Genomic DNA, 24,487 nt, shown 5'->3' with positions numbered 1-24,487 from the left:
TGGTCTAAGTAGAAGCCTAGGTTGAATTGTGAGATCCCAGTTGCCACTGCGTGCTAAATAAATAAATCTCCTTATATTCTGCCATAATAGAGGAAGAGTCCCTACTCCTATCTGAGGCCCAGCATCTCTGCTTCTATGACTTTGACTTAAATCCACAGCTCTCAAACTCTACGCTGAGGCATCCTGGGGACTACAGTGAATTCACAGGAGTCTTGTAGGGTATTAAAAATTTTCAAGGAAACACAAGACTTCCAGGGCTTCTGGATGGCTCAGTGAGTTAAGCATCTGCCTTCGGCTCAGGTCATGATCCCAGGGTTCTGGGATTAAGCCCAAGCCGGGCTCCATGCTTGGTGTGGAGCCTGCTTCTCCCTCTCCCTCTACCCACTCCCCTATGTGCCCATGCTCTCTCTTTCTCACTCTTGCTCTATCTCAAATAAATAAATAAAATCTTAGGGAAAAAAAAAGAAACACAAAACATCGGTCAGACACTACACAAACAGGTAGCTCCAGGTAGTGCAGGGTTTCACCATGAGATCGCATTACCTTCTTTTTGAGGATATCACAGTTATATGAAGCTGACTTTTCAGGACTTGCTGTGTTAAGAAGCAAGGATCATACAAGACTTCACGCAGAACAGGAGCAAGTATGAGGGTGTCCAAGCTTATTTCAAGGTTTGAAAAGTTGTATAGTGCCCAACTTCCATTAGTTCACACATCCTATTAAAAAGTAACTGTGGTTATTTAGGAATTAATTTTTTTTTTCCTTCAATCCCTGTTTGTTATGTTTTCAAATGGCTACTGAATTGTTGGGACATAAATACTTTAGTTGTTGGAGTCTATTTATCAAATGGACCTGAATTTCCATTGGCTTGGGGACACCATAAGATTACTGAGACCTATAGGGTGCCATGAACTGAGAAACTTTGGGAGCCCCTGGCCTAGAGTTTGGCTCCCATGCCCTCTGGCCTTCTCAGGACCCCACATGATTATAATTTCTTTTATCTGTAGCATAGTGGTGGAAAGCACAAACTGCTTCATTCTTCATGGTATCAAATCTTGGCTTTACTAGCTATGTGACTTTGCGAAGTTACTTGACCTCTCTGTGCCAGTTTATTTTATTATAAAATGAAGATAAAAACTTACAAGTTTATTATAAGAAGTAAGTTAATATATACAAAATGTTCAGTTTCTGGCACAGACCTGGTTTTTAAACTTTCTGTTGACAGGATCTTTTGAATCAACTTTAGATTTTTTTTCATTTTTTTTATTAACATATAATGTATTATTTGTTCCAGGGGTACAGGTCTGTGATTCGTCAGTCTTACACAGTTCACAGCACTCACCATAGCACATCCCCTCCCCAATGTCCCTCACCCAGCCATCCCATCCCTCCCAACCCTCTTCCCTCCAGCAACCCTCAGTTTGTTTCCTGAGAACTTTAGATTTTTTTAAATTAAAAAATATTTTTATTATGGAATAAAAAATGTAAAATTTGTCATCTTAACCATTTTTATGTGTTTAGTTCAGTAATGCTAAATATACTCATACTGTTGTGAAATAGATCTCCAGAACTTTTTCCTCTTGAGGAACTAAAACTTTTTATCCCTTAAACAACAAATCACCTTTCCCTCTCCTCCCAGCCCCTGGCGACCACCATTCTACTCTCAGCTTCTGTGAGTTTGACTATTTTAGATACCTCATATAAGTAGAATCATGCAGTATTTGTCCTTCTGTGACTGGCTTGTTTCACTTAGCATAATATCCTCATGGTTCATCCATGTTGTGGCATGTGACAGGAATTCCTTCCTTTTTAAGGCTGAATAATGTTTCACTGTATCTATGTACCACATTTTGTTTATCTGTTTGTCCATTGCCATTGATGGACATTTGGGTTGCTCCCTTCTTTTTTATTGTGAATAATGCTACTATGAACATGGGGTACAAATATCTCTTCAAGACCTTGTTTTCATTTCTTTTGGATATATACCCACAAGTTGGATTATTGAATCAGATGATTGTTCTGTTTTTAGTTTTTTGAGGAAACTCCCTAGTGTCTTCCATAGTGATTATACCATTTTATAATTCTAGCAGAGGTACACAAGGGTTCCAAATTCTCTACATCCTCACCAACACTTATTTTATATTTCTGGTTTGGTTTGGTTTTGGTAGGTGCTATCCTAATGAGTGTGAAGTGGTATCTCATTGCGGTTTTGATTTGCATTTCCCTAATGATTAGTGATGTTGAACATAATTTCCTTTGCTTGTTGGCCATTTGTATATTTTCTTTGGAGAAATGTCTATTCAAGTGTTTTGCCCATTTTTTAAGGGTTATGATTTTATGTTACTGATTTATAGGAGTTCAAATAATATATTCTGGATATTAATCCCTTATCAGATGTATGATTAGCAAAGATTCTCTCCCATTGTGTGGATTGTCTTTTACCCTGTCTTTTTACCCTGATGATTGTCTTTTTACCCTGTTGATTGTGTCCTTTAATACATTAAAGTGTTAAAGTTTGAGGTAGTCCCATTTGTCTATTTTTGTTTTGTTGTCTATGCTTTTGGCATTATATTCCAGAAATCATTGTCAAATCCAGCATCATGAAGCTGTTTTTCTATAGTTTCTTTGAGGAATTTTACATTTTTGTGTAGCTCTTTAATCCATTTTGGTATTTTTCTGTATGTGTAGGAGTCCGCTTTTGTTCTTTTGCATGTGGATATTCAGTTTTTCCCACACCATTTGTTGAAGTGATTGTCCTTTCCCCTTGAATGGTCTTGGCCCTCTTGTTGAAGATCGCTTTGAACATATTTGTGAGGTTTTATTTCTAAGCTCTCTGTTCTGTTCCACTGGTCTAGGTTTGTCTCTATGGCAGAATCACACTGTTTTGATTACTGTGGCTTTATAATATGTATTAAAATCAGGTAAGGTGAGTCTCTAACTTTGTTCTTTTTCAAAATTGTTTCAAAATTATTTGGGATCTCTGAGATTCCCAATTAGCTTCTAAATAAGCACAGCTCTTTTCTTTTTAAACAAATAATCACAAGTCTTATTCATCACTGGTACTACAGGTCTTGTCCCTTTCCTTCAAGAGCAAATTTCTCAAAAATTATTCAGCCAGCTCCAGTTGTGCTTTTGTCCTGATTATTATGCTGAAAAACTTGCCACTAAGGTTGCAAAAAATTCCATATTACTAAATGTAATAGACTTTTATTTTTTAAAGCATCATCTTAAATACACAGGAGGATTCAACACTACTGACCACTCCCTTGTTTTTATTTTATTTTATTTTATTTTATTTTTTGGTTTTGTTTTGTTTTAGAGTGGGGTAGAGGGGCAGAGAAAGAGAGAGAGAGAGAGAGAGAATCTTAAGCAGACTCCACACCCAGCATAGAGCCTGATGCGGGGCTTCATCTTACAACTTTGAGATCATGACCTGAGCTGAAATCAAGAGTTGGTTGCTTGAATGACTGAGCCACCCAAGCTCAGTACCACACCCTTTTTCTTAAAGTGCTCTTTTTCTGTCAATTCTCCTGAAACTTTGTTCTTCGGTATTCTTTCTACCTCTTTGGCATTGTTGGTCTCCTTTTCAGGCCCATACTCCTTTCTGTGTCCTTGAATGTTGGAATTCCTCAAAGCCCAATTCTAAGTCCTGTCCTTTCTCCTCTGAACTCCTGAGTTATCAAATTTATATCTGTAGCTTTAGTGGCTTCTTTACAGAGCTCAGACCTTTTCCCTTTGCTCCAAATCTATAAGTCCAGCTGCCTACTTGTTGTCACCCCTTCGGTATCTCAAAGATATTTCAAACACAGTATATATTTCTTTAATTAAAGAAAAAATTTTTAAAGTAAACTTTACCCCCCATGTGGGACTTCAACTCACAACACTGAGCTCAAGAGTCACACACTTTACCAACTGAGCCAGCTGGGCACTCCCAAACATAGTATCTTTAAAATGGAACTCAGATCCCTTACCTGTTCCTTTTTTGCCATTCCAATCTCAGTGAATAGCTCTGCCTTCCATCCACTTACAGAAACCAGAAAGCTGGAGGTCTGCTTATCTTAGAAATTATCTTCTTTACCTAACTTCTCCCCACCACACACATGCAAATGTCTAACTTAACTCTTATTCTTGTTGATTTTATCTCCTAAATCTCTCTCACATTGACTGGAGGCTTTCCATTGCTTTGCTCATAACTTTAGTCACAGCCACCTCACTTCATTCTCTCTTCTAGACTACTTAAACACTTCCTAAATGTCCTACCTGCTTCCATTTTTGCTCCCCACCAGTCTATTTTCTATCCTGTAGCCAACATGATTTTTTTAAAAGGCATACTGGTGACTCTTCTGTTTAAAACACTCCTACAACTCTGGATATTAGATAGGAGACTGAAAACTGATTCATTAGTGCAGGGGCAAGGGAGCATTGGTGGTGGTGGGGGATACAGGAAAAGGAATAAGTCTTTTAAAAAAAAGGTTCATTCATTTATTTGACAGAGAGCACAGGATGGGGGACAAAGGGAGAAGGTGAGGGAGAATCTCAAGCAGACTCCTCATCAAGTGCAGAGTCCAACATGGGACTCAGTCTCACATCCCCAAGATCAGGAACTGAGCCAGAATCAAGAGTCAGCCTCTCAACCAACTGAGCCACCCACAGCGTCTCAAGAACAAGACTTTTAAAACTGTTACCTCTGTATAATTTGTTGTTTTCTTTTGGAAATATATGAATGTATTATCCATTCTAAAAATTAAATCAATAAGTTGAATTTTAAAAATTACAGCATCAGTGGCACCAGGGTGACTCAGTGGGTTAAGCCTCTGCCTTCGGCTCAGGTCATGGTCTCAGGGTCCTGGGATCGAGCCCTGCATTGGGCTCTCTGCTCAGTGGGGGGCCTGCTTCCCTCTCTCTCTGCCTACTTGTGATCTCTCTCTCTGTCAAATAAATAAAAAAAATCTTTTAAAAAATTAATATTGTTATTTTTTAAAAATTACAGTATCATACTACTCTTAAAGGCTAGACTGAACTCTAATCTACTTACCTTTTCAACTTCATCCCTTACTATACTCTCTTTTCAAAAATTGGGGCACCTGGGTGGCTCGGTTGGTTAAGTGTTGGACTCTTGATTTTGGCTCAGGTCATGATCTCAGAGTTGTGAGATCAAGCCCTGCTCGCAAGCACACTCTATCTGTAAAAAAGTAAAATATAGGGTAAATATAGTAAAATAAAGTAAAATATAGTGCCTGGTTCATTGGGCAACTGCCTTCGGCTCAGGTCTTGATCCTGGAGTCCCAGGATGGAGTCCCACATCAGGCTCTCTGCTCTCTGGAGAGTGCTTCTCCCACTGACCTCTCTCCTCTCATGCTCCCTCTCTCATACTCTCTCTCAAATAAATAAATAAAATCTTAAAAAAAAACAAAACAAAACATAAAAACAAAAATCTCGGTGCCTCAGCCACACAGGGTTCTTTCAGTCTCTCATGCTCTACAGGCTTTCTCTTGCTTCAGGGCCTTTGCGTAAACTGTTCTTAGGTCAGCCTAAAATACCCTTTGCTTCCCCTTTCACTGAGGTAACACATTGCTATCCTTACATCTCAGACTACCAGTTATCATTTCTATAGGGAAGCCTTCCCTGACTACAGAAGGTAAGCTCTATCCCTTCTGATGTGCTTTTACAAGACCATGTACTTCTTGGCAGTCATTGCAGTTCAGTTTTACATTTATTGTGTGACCATCTAATTACTATCTGCCTCACTGATTTGACTAAAAGTTTCAGGGGGCAGGGACTGTGTCTCACATGTTGAATTAGATCCAAGTTATAAACTATTTGGGAGAAGTTATAAAACGGACTGCTCAGTATTTTGTGATAGATTTTTATTTTGAAAGATTTTTGTGGTTTGTATTTCTATCTCAACAAAAAGCAATAGTAACAATTTAACAATACTAATCCTAAGAAATCTCTGCTGTGCTTAAACCCAGCATAATGCTCTGTGTTGTTAAATTAGGAAGGTATCTGGCACCTATTAAGGGTGAATGTGTATATGTGTGTGTTTAAATTAACTCAGGAAGTGCTGTTGTCAGTCTTAAAGAGGTGACATATATACAAAATTTCCAAGCTTACTTTTCTGGAACATCTTCAAAGATTAGTATTTCACAGACTATGCCCTGGGAAATGCTCTTTTAGATTTATGCTCTATTAGTATTTTATTACAGGGAAGGAGAAGCAGAATGTTTCAGGGGCAACTGTGGAGTATGGTCCTAGTCAAAGAGAATAGACAAAGAGTTCTATTAAGAATGATAGATTTTAGAGAAATTAAAGAAAATCATCAGAATATGGGTGATTTTGAAATCTTTTGGGTGAAGGTGAGCAATTTAAAATGGTAAATTCAAACTAAGGGAACTGAAAAAAGATTTAGTGGTGATCTTTATTCCCAGTTTTAATGTTTTAAAATTTAAAATAATTAGGGATATCTCGCTGGCTCACTTGGTAGAACATGTGACTCCCTAATCTTAGAATTGTGATTTCAAGCCTCATGCTAGGTGTGGAGCCTACTTAAAAAAAATTAAAAATTAAAAAATAAAATAAAAAAATTAAAATTACTACTTATCATTGTAAAATGGCATACAATAAAAACAGGTATATAGTAAAAAGTATCCTCCAACACCAAGCTTATTCCCTTCTTCATGATACCACAGTTAGCAGTTTGATTTATGTCCTTCCTCCATGCATTTACAAATACTCCTCTGTGTTTTTGTGTGCATATACATTTGTTTTTATTTTTTTTTTATTTTTATTTTTTTATTGATTTATTTGACAGAGAGAGATCACAAGCAGGCAGAGAGGCAGGCAGAGAGAGAGAGGAGGAAGCAGGCTCCCTGCTGAGCAGAGAGCCCGATGCGGGACTCGACCCCAGGATCCTGGGATCATGACCTGAGCCGAAGGCAGCGGCTTAACCCACTGAGCCACCCAGGCACCCTATACATTTGTTTTTAAAATAAGCAAAATTACTCTGTACATATTGTTCTGTAACTTTCTTCACATAACAGTGTATACCTGTCAGTGATCTACATCTACCTCCTTATTTTTAGTAGGCACATGATAATCCATAATTTGGATCTACCATATTTTACAGTGATAGTCTTCTTTTAGTAAGTAAAGAAATTGGACATGGATTAAGCAATCTAATAAGGCGCTATGATAGGAAAAAAAGAGTTTTGATTTTTTTAATAAGTGAAATTCAGAGGAGAGGGATTCAGTCCAGTTTCCTACTTGATTTTTTAAGTAAGGAGCCACTGTTATACTTCATTTTCAGTATGGTTTAAATTCTGACTTAGAAACACATTTTGTGGCATATATACAACTAATGTAATCATTGAACACCACATCAAAAACTAATGATATACTATACAGTGGCTAGCTGAACATAATAAAAAAAAAACCATCTCTTTAAAACCATAAAATAAGAAATATAATTTAAGAGCTGCTCTGTTTTTAAAAAGTTCATGGAACACTACATCAGAAACTAATGATGTACTGTATGGTGACTAACATAACATAATAAAAGTAATAATAATAAATTTATAAAAGAAAAATACTAAAAACATAAAAAGTTAAGAAATCATTCATAATCCCAATTTTTTTTAATTTTAAATTTTTTTTAAATTTTTAATAAATATATAATGTATTTTTATCCCCAGGGGTACAGGTGTGTGAATCGCCAGGTTTACACACTTCACAGCACTCACCATAGCACATATCCTCCCAAATGTCCATAACCACACTCCCCTTCTCCCAACCCCCCTCCCCCCAGCAACCCTCAGTTTGTTTTGTGAGATTAAGAGTCACTTATGGTTTGTCTCCCTCCCAATCCAATCTTGTTTCATTCATTTTTCTCCTACCCCCTTAACCCCCCATGTTGCATCTCCACTTCCTCATATCAGGGAGATCATATGATAGTTGTCTTTCTCCGATTGACTTATTTCGCTAAGCATGATACCCTCTAGTTCCATCCATGTCGTTGCAAATGGCAAGATTTCATTTCTTTTGATGGCTGCATAGTATTCCATTGTGTATATATATCACATCTTCTTTATCCATTCATCTGTTGATGGACATCTAGGTTCTTTCCATAGTTTGGCTATATATATAATTCCAATTTTTAAAAACTCTTTGAGACTAGAAGTAAAATTCATTCCTCCAACTCTTAATTTCACCTCTTTGAGGTACATACTGTCAATAGTTTTGGGCCTATTCTTTCTGACATTTTCTTGTATTTATACAGATAATTTCTACACACACACACACAGACACACACACACACCCCACTGCACTTTTTTCCCAATAAAATGTGATGGTAATTTTCATGTAGGTCTGTAACTTTTAGAAATTCTGCACACACACCCCAACAATGTATCATAGACTTGGGCAGAAAACTTCTGATTAATTAAACTTATCTATCTTTTATGTTATCTCTATTTGTTTTCTTGTACTAACAACATTTACAATAACCAAACTCAGAAGGACTGATTTATTAACTGGCATGGCAATTTATTAATTTATATTGTCAGATATATCTGGCATCATAGATTTTGTTCATTTGCTTGGGGCATTCCCACGTGATGGCTGAATTACTCAAGAGACTAAATTATAGATAAGAAGATTGGTGAGCTGAGAATTAGAACACAAGTGAGGAGGTGTTCTTACAGGATATTTCTATCAAGCTGCTGTAGCTCTCTGACTTGCCCTGGGGCTCTATCTGTCTTGACAACTGGCATTAGTCATCACTCATTGCCCTGAACATGGTTGGAAGCATACAGAACAAGTTTCCTCCAGGTTCCTGATCTAACTATGCACTGCTCACCACTCCATTTAAGATATCTGACCAGGTCTTCAGTCATTATTCTTTCTTTATGTGAGGAAAGTGTTGATTAGAATTTGAGGATCCCCCAAATCTGCTTAATGGAGATAAGGAGAACCTTCAGCTCCACAGCAGCTCATTTATGAGCGCTCTCTTCAGTTGAGCCTCTGTGCAAGTGACTCATTTACAGGGCTTGTGATCACAATGTCTCCAGACATTGCCAAATGTCCCCTGGTAGCCAAAATCAGTCCCATTTGAGAATTACTAGTTGAGAGGGCAGCTAGTTTAAAGTGAAGAGCAAGCCACAGAGAGAGGAAAACCAGATGGGCTATTATATGGAGGTCAACTGAGAAATGAGAGTTAAGGATATTAGTTCCTCAGTGGTGTGAGAAAGAACACTGAATTTGTTCTGTCGTGGTCTCTACTTTCCCACTGATTATGAGACCTTTGGTTAGTTGCTTTACCCTCCTGATCATGAATTAGTATGAGAATTAACCTTGTTATTGTTATTTTTTAAACTTGTGTACTTATTAGGTACCAGAGTTGTACTGGCATTTTACATGCATTATATGTATAAAAATCCTCTAAATTATAAAATTTTGTATAAAAGTACTGTGCTATCTGGTATGATTTCCTGTTCACTTTTTTAAAGAAAATTTTTTAAGGTTTTATTTATTTCTTTATCAGAGCACAAACAGGGGGAGTAGCAGGCAGAGGGAGAAGCAGGCTCTCTGCCAAGCAAGGAGTCCAATGCGGGACTTGATCCCAGGACCCTGGGATTATGACCTGAGCTGAAGACAGACGCTTAACTGACTGAGCCACCCAGGCGTCCCTTCTTGTTCACTTCTTACCACTGCCTTTATCCCTTTTGTTCTTTAAAACTTTTGGCAAGTAGGAGCTTTACCTTTGTACTTTTTGTGTGTGTGTGTGTGTGTGAATTTCACCAGGATTATAAATATTTCTAGAAATGATCACTTTTATGTAATTATTATATATAAACGTAGAAGAGGTGGCTTGAGAATTACATTAGGAATTAAAAAGTAGCTTTACTCATAGTGAGAAAATGAGATTTCTTATATTGAAATATACTTAGCAGGCAAATTTCTAGGCATGTATCTATTCCATATATTGAATAATACTCTACAAATTTTTGGGAAACCCCATTGTTAACACTTCTCTATCCGGAAAAATACCTGTTTATTTTTATTTATTTATTTATTTATTTATTTGTCAGAGACAGAGGGAGAGAGAGCGAGTGAGCACAGGCAGACAGAGAGGCAGGCAGAGGCAGAGGGAGAAGCAGGCTCCCCGCTGAGCTAGGAGCCCGATGTGGGACTCGATCCCAGAACCCTGGGATCACGACCTGAGCCGAAGGCAGCGGCCCAACCCACTGAGCCACTCAGGCGTCCCAATACCTGTTTATTTTTTATCCTTCTGTTTCTTGTCCTTAAGTCAGTTTTCTCTAGTGAGTCAATTAAATTTTTTTTTGTCCTTGTTTTAATTGCATTTACTTTTGTTTCTCCACTCTAATGCGTTAGTCAGGCATGGTTTCCCTCTATACTCAATGTTTGCTGAATGAAGGAGTAAATTACAGAAGACATGTTATCTTTTTTCCAACAGGTTATCTGCTAAAATAATCAGTGACTCTAGTCTTCATTATAGATTCTTCCAATGTAAAATTGTTTGACCATCTATAGCTCTCAGAGTGTCTCCAGAATTTATCCTGTGGATTGGATTGTGGGGGCAGGAGTGAGGTGTTGGGTCCCACTGTGATGTAAATTCACTGCACCTCCAGGGGAGTGGCTCTATAATGCTTTAAATATTTGCTTCAGCCCTAGAATTCACTGCAGTGGTCCTAATACTCTGGACAACAATATTCTTATTGTCTCTCTGGATTGTAGTGTTCAGCACCTGCTATCGCCCACATGTCTGCTAGTGATTTGGGGGATCAGACTTTGCTGGCTGTTCATGACTTAATTTTCAGATCATGGATTAAACTTGTCGCTCACTGTTGATTTGTAGTCCTGACCCTGCATACCTTCACTTTTCATTTTCTCCTAAGACATAATTATAATCACATGGATTTGGGGGGGAGTTTTCTTAACCACTGAGAATATTGAATTTAGTGGAATTGTTTGTTATCACTATTATAAAATAATAGCTCATTTACAATTACTGCACCAGTTCTTCTTCAGTATTTGAGACCAAGTATGATCCATTTCTCTTTTCTGTGGGTATTAAACTCTCTGTTCTAAGAAGCAGCCATCTATCCTGACCAAAACCTCCACTTTTCTCTGAAATGAGGTCTTCTCCTGTATTCTCTCTGTATTCTACTAACATGTGTCTTCCTTATTCACCATTGTATCCCTGTCTATGCAGGAGGCAAAAATTCACATGTTTTGAGCTGGTGAATGAAATGAATCGTAGGTTCTTGTGGTTGTTTGTGTTTTATGTAGATTAATGTTATTATCTGATCTGATTTTCTTTTCCCAGTGCCATTTCACTTCCCATTAAGTACTGAATCTGAGTTTAGGAGAAACCGTTTGAAGAGCCATCTGAAGATTATGGAAATCATTTCCCATAATCTTAAAGAGAAAGCTTCTTTGGCATGAGCTTATTGGAGAAAATGAGGAGAAATGCTAAAGGCAATGGAAAGAAATATGGACATAGCAGAAATAGTAAAAAAGATACTTCCTGCCTGGGAGGGTGTCCAAGAAAAGAAAGTTTCCGTTCCTGTTTTGCCTTAGTCACGTTCTGCACAAAGAACAACATTAAAGTCGGAACAATTTTGGGAAATCTCGTGGGCCTTCCATTCATCCTAGGGAGCTAGCCCAAAGCTCAGATCTGCTCTGTAGGGGCTTCCCTTTACTTCTTTCCTCGTTTTCATTTTCTGAGCTGTCAGAATTCCCCAACTCCTTGCTAGTAGGATAGGATAGTATCTTAGTGACCTTTTTCTTCATGTCATGCCAAATCTTACATTGGCCATTTTCATTTTGGAGGGTTTAAGAACAAACCTTTTGGGAAAACAGGTGGAAGCACTTTCTTATCTGAACTGGAATATTCTTTTCCTGAACTTCAGACTATTTTATCCTGATTCTGGTTATCTCTGTTACTATATCCAAGACTGTCTTTGGCACCAGTACTTGGAAACTTTATGCTTTCCCACAGGTTGTTTTATAAAAATGCACTAATTAGCTTGCTAATGTATCTATATCTTATTATTTCAAAATCTGGTTTCAGAGATACCTCTAGGCCACAAGACATGTAGAGATCTAAATGATGGACATACCTTGATCCTAATGAGTACCCAAGCTAGGTTTTGTTAAGAGGGCTAACCTGATCTTTTCATACCTCTAAAGATTGGAATGCTCCAAACCTCAGACCAAACCTCTTTCAACTTTAATGATAGATTAAGTGGAAAAATTTTTTTTTAAATTTCTCACAATTCTAGAGACTAGAATTCCAAGACCAATGTGCTGTCAGTGTTGCTTTTTTGGTAAGGCCTCTCTTCCTGGCTTATAGACAGCAATCTTCTTACTATGTTGTCATATGGCCCTTCCTCTGTGCGTGCACATGGAGGGAGAGAACTCTCTGTTGTCTCTTCCTCTGCTTATGAGGACACCAGTCAGGGTGGATTAGGGCCCTAGCCATGTGACCTTTCTACTCATTAAATCCAGTTACTCAGCTCAAAACTTTTTGAGTTTTTCCTTTGTATGCCACATCCAGTCCTTCAGCAGGTTCTTGCTGATTCCCTTTAAAATATATCTCAGGGGCGCCTGAGTGGCTCAGTGGGTTAAAGCCTCTGCCTTGGGCTCAGGTCATGATCCCAGAGTCCCGGGATCGAACCCCGCCTTCGGCTCTCTGCTCAGCGGTGAGCCTGCTTCCCTCTCTCTCTGTCTCTGCTTGCCTCTCTGCCTGCTTGTGATCTCTGTCTGTCAAATAAATAAATAAAGGTTTTTTTAAAAAAATAAAAAATAAAATATATCTCAAATCTGTCCACATATCATTTCTTCCAGCATTGCCATTGTATCCAAACCATCATCTTCTCTCACCTGAACCACTGCAATAGCCTCCAAATGGTCTCCTTGCTTTTACTCTTGCCCAGACCCCTCTTTAAAACATAAATGAGATTGTAATTCTCTGCTGCTTAAAATGATTTCTCGTCAGCCTAACTTGGCCCAGCTACCTCTCTGATTTCATCATCTATGAATAGCACTGTCACTCATTTCCCTCTAGCTACTCTGCCCTAGCTTTCTTCAGTCCTCCCAGGCATATTCTGACCTTAGAGTTTTTGCAGTTGGTGTTCTCCGCCTTAAGTTCCCTTTCTCCAAATAATCCTGTGGCTTATTCAATAACTTCATTTGGGTCAAATGACTCCAATGTCATCTCCTTGGAGAGGTCTTTTTATTTCTTTATTAGTCATTCTGCTTAAAACAGGATTCTTCTAAAAATCCCTGTCCTTAACTGTGCTTTATTTTTCTCTGTAGTTCTTACTGCTATCTGACATTATATCAAAACTGTTTGCCTATTACCCGTGTCCACACTAGAATGCAAGCTCCCTGAGGTGAGGGTGGGCAAGGGTTTTGTCTGTTAGGTTCATTGCTGTATCTTCAGTACCTAGAACAGGGCCTGGCTCAAAATACTAAGTATATATTTGTGGAATGAATGAACGAATATATATATATATATATATATATATATATATATATGGCTGCACCTGTCCTTCAAAGAAAGATTCTGAAGGAATGCTGAAACTCACTGGGCAGGATTCACAGTTCCCAAATCACTGCTCCAGTCTCCATGTGTTACCTACTGCAGCATGCATGCTTTCTTACTGTACCTTGACACTTTCCCTTCAAATCCTTTCCAGCTTAAGTCCCTCTTTTACCTGCTCTCACAGGTTGCACTTGATACCACCATCCTACAAAAGTGGTCTTTTTTTTTTTTTTTTTAAGATTTTTATTTATTTATTTGACGGAACGAGATCACAGGTAGGCAGAGAAGCAGGCAGAGAGAGAGGAGGAAGGAGGCTCCCCACCAAACAGAGGGCCTGATGCGGGGCTCAATCCCAGGACCCTGGGATCATGACCCAAGCCAAAGGCGGAGGCTTTAACCCACTGAGCCACCCAGGCACCCCCAAGAGTGGTCATTCATAATTTTTTTTCCAAGATAATAAATGCCCAAATATAGAAATAGCGATTAGTATTAGGACATGAGGACTAGTTCATGATAATGGTGCTGAGAGTAGAAAGTAAGGAAAAGAAATTTGAGACTTGGACAAATTAAATGCCAGAGTTCTGGAGGAACTTGCAAATATCTTGGAGACAATATCCTTATGAAATCATTGCAAATGGGAAAGGTAACAAAAGATTGTACTGGTGATAACTCACCTGGGCTCTAGTGCACTCTCTTTAGTGTCGAGTCCAATCTGGGCACAAGATTTTTAGAAAGACAAAAAAATGTGTTCAGAGATGGCAGGTAGTATAGTGAACATATATCATATGAGCAATGGTTGAATAATAGTAATTGCAAGCACTTACTGTGTGCCAGGCATTATTCTAAATACTGTTTGTAAAAAGTTATTTAATGCTCATCCTATGAGGTAGATGTCGATTTTACCCTATCATTTCAGACAAGGAAATGAAGTCATAGAGAGGTTAAGTAATTCCCACATGGTCACACAGCTAGTAGGAGGCAGAGCAAATGCTGATTTCATTCTGATTCAGAGTCACGCTTAACACTATGTTACTATCTTTTAATATTTTAAAGTGTGCTGTTGAAGAAAAATTTAGGTTATTATAGAAGTTCTTAGAAGGCAGTATTAGCCTTTACCTCAAGCTCAACCGTCACCACCTCTTACTCAGTCTCCCTAGTCTCCCCAGTGAGTACTTCTATAATTGGACCAGTAATAGCACTTTATTACACTTATTTGCTTGTATGTAGAGATACTCTCTGTTAACCTATCTCTCACCTATTTTGAGGATTATATTTTATTCTCTTTTGAGCCACTAAATTTAGTTTAGTGCTTGGCATAAAATCAACATTTAGTCTTTGTTGAATGAAAACCTTGAATAAATGATCTCTAAATCAATTAGAAGTGTCCAGTGGTAAGGTAATGAGCTCCTGATCACTGGAGGTATTTAAGCATGAACTGAATGCTTGAAAGATGCTTGAAGAGATGCTGCAGAAGGAACTTTCATGTCATTGTGGAAGATTAGAATAAGTTTCTTTCTAACTATGAGTGATCTGATCCTATAATGAGTTAATTATGATTTTTTTTCTTCAAACATTTAGTTCGCACTTACTGTGTGCCTGGCATTGTTTTAGGTGTTAAAGATACATCCATAAAGAGCTTAGTAGTCAGTGGATAACTAAGAAGAAAAGATGCTCAAGGATATAGGTGTAAAGTTTTAGTAGATAAAAATAAATAGAAAAGGACAGATTTTAGAGATGTTTTGAATAAATGGGGGAGAAAAAAGCTGTGACATAGGGGAAAACTAGGTATGAAAGATGACCCTAAAATTGCCTGCCTGAGAACGGAGAATTTAGAAGTAAAGGCTATGTGTTATGTTGTTATGGGGGAATTCCCCAAAGGGAAATATCAGTGTTTGCCATCTTGGTGTCTTGCAGGGTTGGATGTAATTCAGCAGAGATTAATTTGTGAATATTTTGAAATTCTTGGAACAAATGTTCTTCTCTTATTAGTCTCCCAAATGAATAAGGATGATTACATCTTTCCTGCCATCTACCCCTTTTAGGGGCATTGACATTAAATGGACAGTCTTTTTAGTCATGTGGGACCCTTCAGTTTCTGTTCCTATTCATGTGCCTGGAATCTGTTAAGCATTGGGGAAGTAGTAGTCTTTCTTTATATTAACCTGGTCCCTCATGCTGCTCATCCTTCACACATGTCTAAATATGTCTTGACGCAGAATTATCCTTTCTAGCTGGGACACGTTTCCTAGGTAGGTGGGGAATTCCCCTGTTTTGTTTAAAATCGTAGTTGTCTTTGAATTTGGCTAGCATGTTCATGATTAGTTTACTGACAATTGGTTTTTTTCTTCTTATACCATATGCTGTTCCATGATTCATCTGCTTTGAGTCTGTTGCCTTGAAGGTGAAACAATTTCTTCCAGTGTTGATATTTCATAATCTTATAGATAACAAGCATATGCATATGCATAGTCCTTTCAGAAGTTTTAAACATTTGGAGATGAATGAATTATGCTGCCACAAATGGAAAGGAGCAGTATCATAATGGTAATATCTAGTCATCTTTGTTAGGTGGTTGGGTGAACACCGATATTGATAAAGCCTGGTACTTTACTATGTTTATCTCTTTTTGAGAAATTGTTTATTTATGAATATTAAAATTTAACATTTTACTTCAGTTGATTTGATTTCCATGTATTTTAATTTTTAAACTGACAAGATCTTTATTCGTAGAAGTGGGGCTTAAATTCCAAATAAATTGTAACATTCACTGTTTATATTGTAATGGTTGCATCTTTTCTATATTTAATGTATAGCAATGACTATTCAAACTTTCAGAAATCTTTTAATTTCTGATATAAATAGTAATCTTTCAAAGTATTTTAGTAGAACACAGTACATTTCTGAATACAGTACAAAGCAGTTACTTCTTTATTGGTGTTTTCTAAGTGTTTCGTTGGTTGGGCTTCTGATAAACATGGTCTAAATTCAGTTTTTGCACATAGCTTTAATCAAATGCACTTACCATGTTGCATGATTTAGCCACATGTATCTATTTACTCAGAATTGCAGTGCTTCTTTTCAGTAAAGAAAAACTCTTTATAATTTCATGGTATACATGCCCATATAAATATCTTTATAATTTATACATTTAAATAAAGATTTTTGAAAAACTCTAATTCTCAGTACATCTCTCCCCCTGCCCCCTTTACCTGTTTTTAGCTCCTCTTTGGTTCAGGTGTGCTGGTGTCCCTAAGCCTCTCTGGGCCACAGCTGGAAAAAGTGGTGATTGACAGAAGCCTGGTGGGGAAGCTCATCTCAGACTCCATCAGTGATGGTAATTACCCCCATGTGCCTACATTAACAGTGGGGCAGGAGAAATAGTGTGTCAACAGGTACACTAATTATTACCACTGGGGACTTGCAAACACAAGTAATCGCTTATAATAGCATAGTTACAACCCCTGGGACCAATACAAGTTTTGACTAATATTTAATACAAAAATTTTGTTAAGTGTTAGGCTCATATTCTGAGTACTTTTTACTTTTTCCTTTGAAAAATGTGAATGTATTCTCAAAACAGGGTTTTTTTAGTGTGTTCTTTAAAAATTAGTCCTTTATTATTGACATTTCAAGTATTTTTCATTTTCAAATGAGTTTTCTGTAAATAACCCAAATGTGTCAACACAGCCACAAATTAAAAAAAAAAAAAAAATCTGTGATTTGGCTAGTAGGAAGATCTGTTGTTACCAAAATCTAAGAATACTAACTTTTGAGAAAATTTGGGCAGTATTTCTAAATATGTAAACCAATGCCAAATATACTAGATAAAACTGGATCCTTTTAAGTATACCACAATCAGTAAGTAATAATTACTACAAAGTACGTAATAAAGGGGCGTCTCATGGCACAGTCAGTAGGGTGTTCAACCCTTGGTTTTGGCTTGGGTAGTGATCTCAGGGTAGGAGATTGAGCCTGGTGTCAAGACCTGAGTTGGGCTCCGTGCTCACCATGGAGTCAGAGTTGGCTTGGGTTTTTTCTCCTCCTCTGTCTTTGCCCCTCCTCCCCACTAACCCTCCCACACATATGCAGGTGTGCACACACTCTGTCTTTCCCTCTCTCTCCCCCTCTCTTTCTCACTCAAGTAAATAAATCTTTTTAAAAAACATGTAAAAAAGATTTTAAGCTAGTTTTTGAAATAGGATACTGACATTTATTTGAGCCCTGAAAGACTCTAAGATGATGTGTCTACCTACTTATTTAATTAAAAAGAAGCTTTTATAGTATAGTTATTTACATTTTATAGATAAGGAAATTGAAGCTAAGACATTAAGAAACATGCCCATGAATGAGATACCAGGGAACAGCTTGAAAATAACCAAACTAAAATTGGAACCCAGGTTCTAACTGCAGAGCCCATTTTCTCTCTGCTCTACTGTCCTGACTCCTGAAATATTAAGGTTATGTTCTTCTATTGAAGGTAAGAGGGTTTAAGAAACAGGTTGCATTATCATTAGTGATTAAAGTTGTCAGTATCTTAACTGAATAATCAAAACAAATTGTGGTCTAGTGGAAAGGACAGAGGTGAAACTATAGAAACCTTCCTTCTGCTGTCTGCTATCACTAGCTACCTCTGAATAACACAGACACATTTTCATCAATTTAGAGAAAAGCTATAATTGACAAAATTCTTGATAATAATAAGCTGAGGGTAGAATTGTAAGTGTGCCATTTCCTCTTCCTTACAGGAACATGGTGTCAAGGAAACTTACTATGGAAGAAGTTCCATTTTCATATGTGTCATAATTAACCCCTTTGTTGACACCGCAAATAAAATAGTGGCTATGATGATTTTGTCATGTTGATGCTCCTCTGTAAGAATAAAAAGGAGACTTCCAACACTATTCGTGTCTCAGAGATATCTCTTTTTACTTGTTTCTTTTATTTATGCCCAAAATAATATACTCTCATGAGACCATGATAACAATGTGATTTCTTGGCAGCTCTCCAGACTCTCCTGTAATTGTGTAGCTATACTCTTGGCTGCTGCTTGCATAGCTAGGGTGTGGAAGTAAAGAAAAATATATGAAACACTCAGTAATTTCTTTATGGTAGGAACAATGTAAAACATTTCTCAAATTCCTATTATACTAAGCTTTTATCAATATTTTTATAACATCAATAACCCTTTATGTAACTCATGAGTATTAATTGTCTGCTTACTTGTGCATATCAGAAATAAAGCTGGAGAAACATTTTTGCTAATCTTCATTATTATATATTAATTACTGTAATGTGCATGTTGAGTGTAATATGCTTTATTTAATTCAGCTTGTATACCCTCAAAAAGAAGGTTTGTTGATGAAAAACTTAAAAACAACAAAAAAAAATACAGGGCTGCCTGTGTAGCTTGTCAGTTAAGCGTCTTACTTCTGCTCAGGTCATGATCTCAGGGATCTGGGATCATGTCCTGTTTTGGACTCATTGTTCAGTGGGGAGTCTGTTTTTCTCTCTCCCTTTCCCCTCCCCCTGCTTATGCGTGTGGGCATGTGCGCATTTCTGCTCTAAATAAATAAATAAATAAATGTACGTACGTATGTGGAGAACACTGATCTGTATCCCCTAAAAGAATCAATTTATTCTCAGATGGTTTGTATCATGTAAACACAAGATTAAAGGCTAAGTACAAATAAAAATTAAGTATTTTCATCTTTACCTTCAGGTATGAGATAGTCTTTATTTTACGCTTATCTAGGCTTGGTTCATTTGATGGTTATCTCCAAACATCAGTGTTACCATAAAATGGTCAAATCCATGCATGACTAAATTGATGATTATTGTTTTTTTGTAATTTCTTTCTTTTTTTTTTTTTTTTAAGATTTTATTTATTCATTTGACAGAGAGAGAGAGAGATCACAAGCAGAGAGGCAGGCAGAGGGAAAGGGGGAAGCAGGCTCCCTGCTGAGTAGAGAGCCCAGTGTGGAGCTCAATCCCAGGACCCTGAGATCATGACTGAGCCAAAGGCAGAGCTTAATCCACTGAGCCACCCAGGTGCCCCATTTGTAATTTCTTTAATATCCTTGTAAAATAATGATATTTAGGAGACTAGGTATTTCAGTAGGTATCTGTCTTCTGAGAATAGCTTTTTATAATATTTTAGTGAAAAAAATTTCACAATCCATTATCATTATATTCTACAGTATTTTATAAAATTATCAAATCTTTTTTGTTTTAGCTCTTCTCACAGACAACTTTATCATCTTGTCATTTTTGGCACAAAACAAACTATGTTTTATTCAGTTTACCAAGAAGATGGGGTCTCCTGATACAAACAAAAGACTGGAAAAACTCTCAGCCTTGGATTATAAGGTAGAGATTTCAATTTATAGAGTTGTGTTATTAGTTACTAAAGTATACTAAAGTATCACATGGATTGATGTTATACTTATTATTCTTGAACATTTCTAGATTTCAGACAAACCAGAGTTAATTATGTGATTAAGATTGATTCACTGAAATAGTGACTATCCTACCTTTTCTTTTTTACTCTCATTATGGGACTCTAATAATGGCATTTTGGAGCAATTTATTTAGTTATTTATGGAAATCAAAGATAGTAGAGACAAGTTACACATTTGAAAATGGTTTTCTTGCTAAAGGCAGTATGCACACCATTCTCATTTTTCCCTGAAACCCCATATCATCTTTCTAGGCAAGGATAGCTGCTCTGGATTCCATTTCACAAGAAAAGAAAGAAGAAAGAAGGCACTTTCAAAGGTTAATAGAAAAGTGTAATAAACAAAGAGTGGGAAGACCTCTCACTCCCCACATACACACATGTATACCCACCTATAACTAGAGAAAAATGCAAAACGAATTCTCCTTCATATGTTAGTATCTCTCCCTTCACTAACTCCAGGTAATTTGTTTCCTTGTATCAGGGATTTTACATCTGTTAGGCAGGATTTTTATTTTAAACGATGTGTTTAATATAAGTTTTGCCACATTACATTTTAACTGCTTGGAAGGCATACTCTCTGCTAGGATGAGTATCTAATACATTTTCCAGGCTGTTTCAGTTCAAGGCCTCTTTTCAGCGATGACTTGTGTTTGCAAGATTGATCCAACCTCTGTGACGTGGATTTGAGACAGTTCACTGTTCACTGGGAACAGAGCTGATATACAGTTTCCTTAAAAAAGATGCATACTTATGCCATACCCAGAGTATCTATCTATAATACAGGCAAAGGTTTTTAGAAGTCAGCTTTGTGATTCGAAACTTTGTGTGTGATTTTGAGAAAGTAGTATTTAAGCTAACCTTTTGCCCTTTGGGATTATTTCTTACTATGATTTAGGTGGTAGTGATATGGGGAGGATGTAATTTTATTTGGTAGAAACATCTATTCTTATAAAAATAAGATTTTTGACATGGGATAAAAAAATTAAATGAGTTTTCATTGTGGTAATGAACTGTAATTTGGTTTTATTTCCCAACCTTGTGGAGTTTCTGTAACATTTTGTGTAATACTGGTTTTCTTTAATTGGAGTTGGTGGTATTATATTTTGGTAAGTAAAAAAAAAAACTGTATTAGCACTCTTAATGAGATGTTATTTTCAGATTGACTAACTATAGATTTATTTGAAATGTTGCTTATTTACAAATGCTGGTCTTTAAAATGTACCAGTATGGAAAAAGTAAGTAAATTAATGAAATGCTCCAATATGCATTAACTCAAACTATTTAAAATGTTTTCAGCGCTATTATATGAAATTTTGTATGACTAGTTTCTTCGTCGTAGGTGTGATGGATAGTTTAGTAGTCTTCTCAGCTGAAGGATAGTAGCTACCCATTAATGAGATCAGAGAGAAACTGTCAGGATGTCATCTTTTCTTACGAAAAAATGTGAAAAATAGACGTACTATATGGACTCTTACACTTTAAGGGAATTTCTTATTTGTTCATTCTTTCTGCCTTTGGATTTGAGGATAATATGGGCACTCACATCATTTCTATACATTGGAGAACTAACCTGCTTCCCTTTGGAAAAGCCCATCATGGATTTCATTTTTTTGTTCAGTATTTGAAATATAGATATTTAATACATAGTAAAAACTGCCATTTGTCAATAGAAAGGAGAATTTAAGAAACTTGTTCATTTTACTTGCCTTGTTGACCATCATGATAGAATACTGATGCCATTAAAACTCACAGGAAACAGTAAATTACAGATAACATACATGATTTGCACTATATGAGGATTAAAAGTGTCAGTTTCTTAACTCTATTTTCTCATCTAGAAATTTGTAAGCAACATGTTTACATGGCAATAGGACATCAAAATAATGTATGCTAATTTGTAAGTACTTAGCAATTCCATTATGGTATTTATGTCAAGAAAATACGTAGTTAAAATAATGATATTGAAAGCATAACTATAAGAATTTGCACTTCAAAGCCTAAAGTACATCTGTGTTGTCTGTCATTGCCCATTTGGATTTTAAAACAAAGAAATAATGTAGAGTATTTATAATTCTGCTTTTCTTTACATAGTACCATAAGTTAATTCTTTCAGATTGAAATGAGTTTGGCAAAGAAAATTGCAGGGTAAAAATTCCAAGACTGTTGACCTTTAACAAGTTTTCCAGTCTACATTTTAAAAATCCAATTTAATTTATTTAACAGGAAAGGGACAGTGCAAGGAGTTAAATGTTTACCATAAGAGAACAACACTGGTAATTACTTTGATTTCAGTTCCTTTTGATGTGCATTCAGAGGATGAAGAGGTCAATAATATTATGGCCATGCAAATAGAAAAGGGTTCCTTTTGACCATATTAAAAAAAATAGCAGAGGATTATTAAAGCATTAACCTTGATTTTAATGGCCTTGGTTGAGTGGTGAGATCACAATTTGGATGAGCCTGATTATTTACTAAATACAATACATAAATGCAACGGGTTCTTAACACCCATTGCACTCTGGCATTATCGCATTACTGCCATCCTTTGTTGCCTTGCAGACAGGAATATGAAAGCAATCTGTCATGTAGTGAGACTGGCTCCAGAAGCATTTCTCTGATAAGAAGACCCCCTGCCCTTTGCTAGTGTCTGGTCCAGTAGGCTTAGCCATGCGCTTAATCCCCAGAAAGTGGTTCGATTATTGCTGACCAGCAATGGCAAGATAGTTTTTTTTTTCTTCCAAGCTATCAACCTTCCATTAATTCCTTAAGCAGAAATACGGTGCAATCTATATTTCCTTGGCATGTGTCACCCAGATGGTGCTGTGCTTATGTTTTCAAATAACCATGTTCCAAAATAACATAGTTTGAATAATAAATTCTACAAATCCTTCCTAAGAAAGAGAAGCATAATTCTCAGAAGCTGCATAAACTTTTACGCATGATGCTGTGACTTATCCCTTTATGCAGAATATATGTCTCATATATTCTAAAAAAAAAAAAAAAGTGATATTTGCCTCAAGTTGTTTTTCCTTTTATTGTTGTCAGTCATTGTTAATATGTTATGTCTTAAACAGTAGTCAGATACTCTTGGTCAGCAGTACTAAACTTGTCTTTTAATACAGCTGGTCTTAAATCCTATGTGTAGGTCGATGCTGTCAAGCAGCCATGACTGTACATTTTGGTATTGATTGGGATTGCTACAGCCAATTCCTCCCTAACTCACATTTCTCCTTTTCCTTTCCTCTGCTAAAAATGGGGAGAATTTTGAACATATGTCTTTTTTATATATGTGTCAAAAGAATTTGGTAAATTCTAACACCTCCTTAAGCACATGTTTAGCATGCATATTTACTTGCATTTATCTACATTTACAGATGCTTTAATTTTTGTAATACTGTGAGGATTTTGCGTTAAAAAATTATTTTTGTATGCTTTTTTTCCTTAATCATTAGATTTCCTATTATGAGATACCTGGCCCAGTAAACAGGACAACAGAGCGTCGTCTTGCTATCAATTGTGTTCAGGATATAGTTGCTTGCTGGTGGCCACTGGTCAGTGATGATGCTTGGCCTTGGGCTCCCATTTCCCCTGAGAAGGACAGAGCCAATCTGCTGCTCCTAGGTTATGCTGAAGGAAAACTAGAGGTAAATTTAAAGCAAATATATACATTTTGTTGAAGAGCAAATAAAATAGGATTCTAAAGTTTTTCTATTCTGAAATAAAGATGAATACTTTTTAAAAACTGTAATTTATTTTCCTAAATTCTCAAAGGAGGAAATTACATATAAAGTGGGACCCTTAGAAGTATCATATTTATAAGGTAAACAGACAATTCCAGGACTGGCCTGAATCTCACAGTGATTAAGAACAAAGGCTTCGGGGTTCAAATCCTAGCTCTGCCACTACCCAGCTCTCTGTCCTTGAGCAAGCTATTAACCTCTGTGCACTGTGGTTTCATTATTTGAAAAATAGAGTTAACGAAGATAAGTTAATACATGCATTTAGAGCAATACCTACATATAGTAAGCTCTCAGACATGGATCACTGTTGTGATTCTTGTTATTATCATTTTTAGTATTGTCATTACTATTTGCCTATAATTTCATGCCTGACAAAGCTATGTTATCTGTCACCTTCCTTATACTTCAGTCATTGAATCAGCAAACATTAAACAAATGCTTATTTTGTGGAAGACTCTGTGGTACCAAAACATAGCTGAGGCAAGAATTTATGAGGGCTGTAGAGCAATGGCCTTCTCAGTATCCTACCTTGGCAGGAACACCACAAGGGTTAATCTGGGGCGAGGGGTGGGTGGGGGGAGTATTTCATCCCATGTGTTCCCAACAGTGGTTCCATCATCATTCATTATTGTGAACCTATGGGTAAGTCCACCTTGTACTAGTACTTTGAGTATGGAATTCTGTTTTTCTTTTTTATAATTAAAAACAAAAGCAACCCTTCCT

At 36.8% G+C, this 24,487-nt stretch overlaps 1 protein-coding gene across 4 annotated transcripts in view; it reads left to right on the top strand.

Annotated features, from left to right (window-relative positions):
• The window catches only part of LOC122916524 (WD repeat containing planar cell polarity effector), a 455,082-nt gene that overhangs the window by 152,344 nt on the left and 278,251 nt on the right, over positions 1-24,487 (top strand). For all 4 annotated transcript variants that reach the window (XM_044264070.1, XM_044264072.1, XM_044264073.1 and 1 more), the window contains exons 7-9: positions 16,787-16,901; positions 19,800-19,933; positions 23,477-23,668. In XM_044264070.1, coding sequence (XP_044120005.1) covers positions 16,787-16,901; positions 19,800-19,933; positions 23,477-23,668 — 441 coding nt within the window. The remainder of the gene's footprint in view (positions 1-16,786; positions 16,902-19,799; positions 19,934-23,476; positions 23,669-24,487) is intronic.

Source organism: Neovison vison, chromosome 8 (genome assembly GCF_020171115.1).
Source record: "Neovison vison isolate M4711 chromosome 8, ASM_NN_V1, whole genome shotgun sequence".
Lineage (NCBI taxonomy): Eukaryota > Metazoa > Chordata > Mammalia > Carnivora > Mustelidae > Neogale > Neogale vison.
Note: the sequence above shows the minus strand (reverse complement) of the source record. Positions and strands in the feature narration are given on the sequence as shown.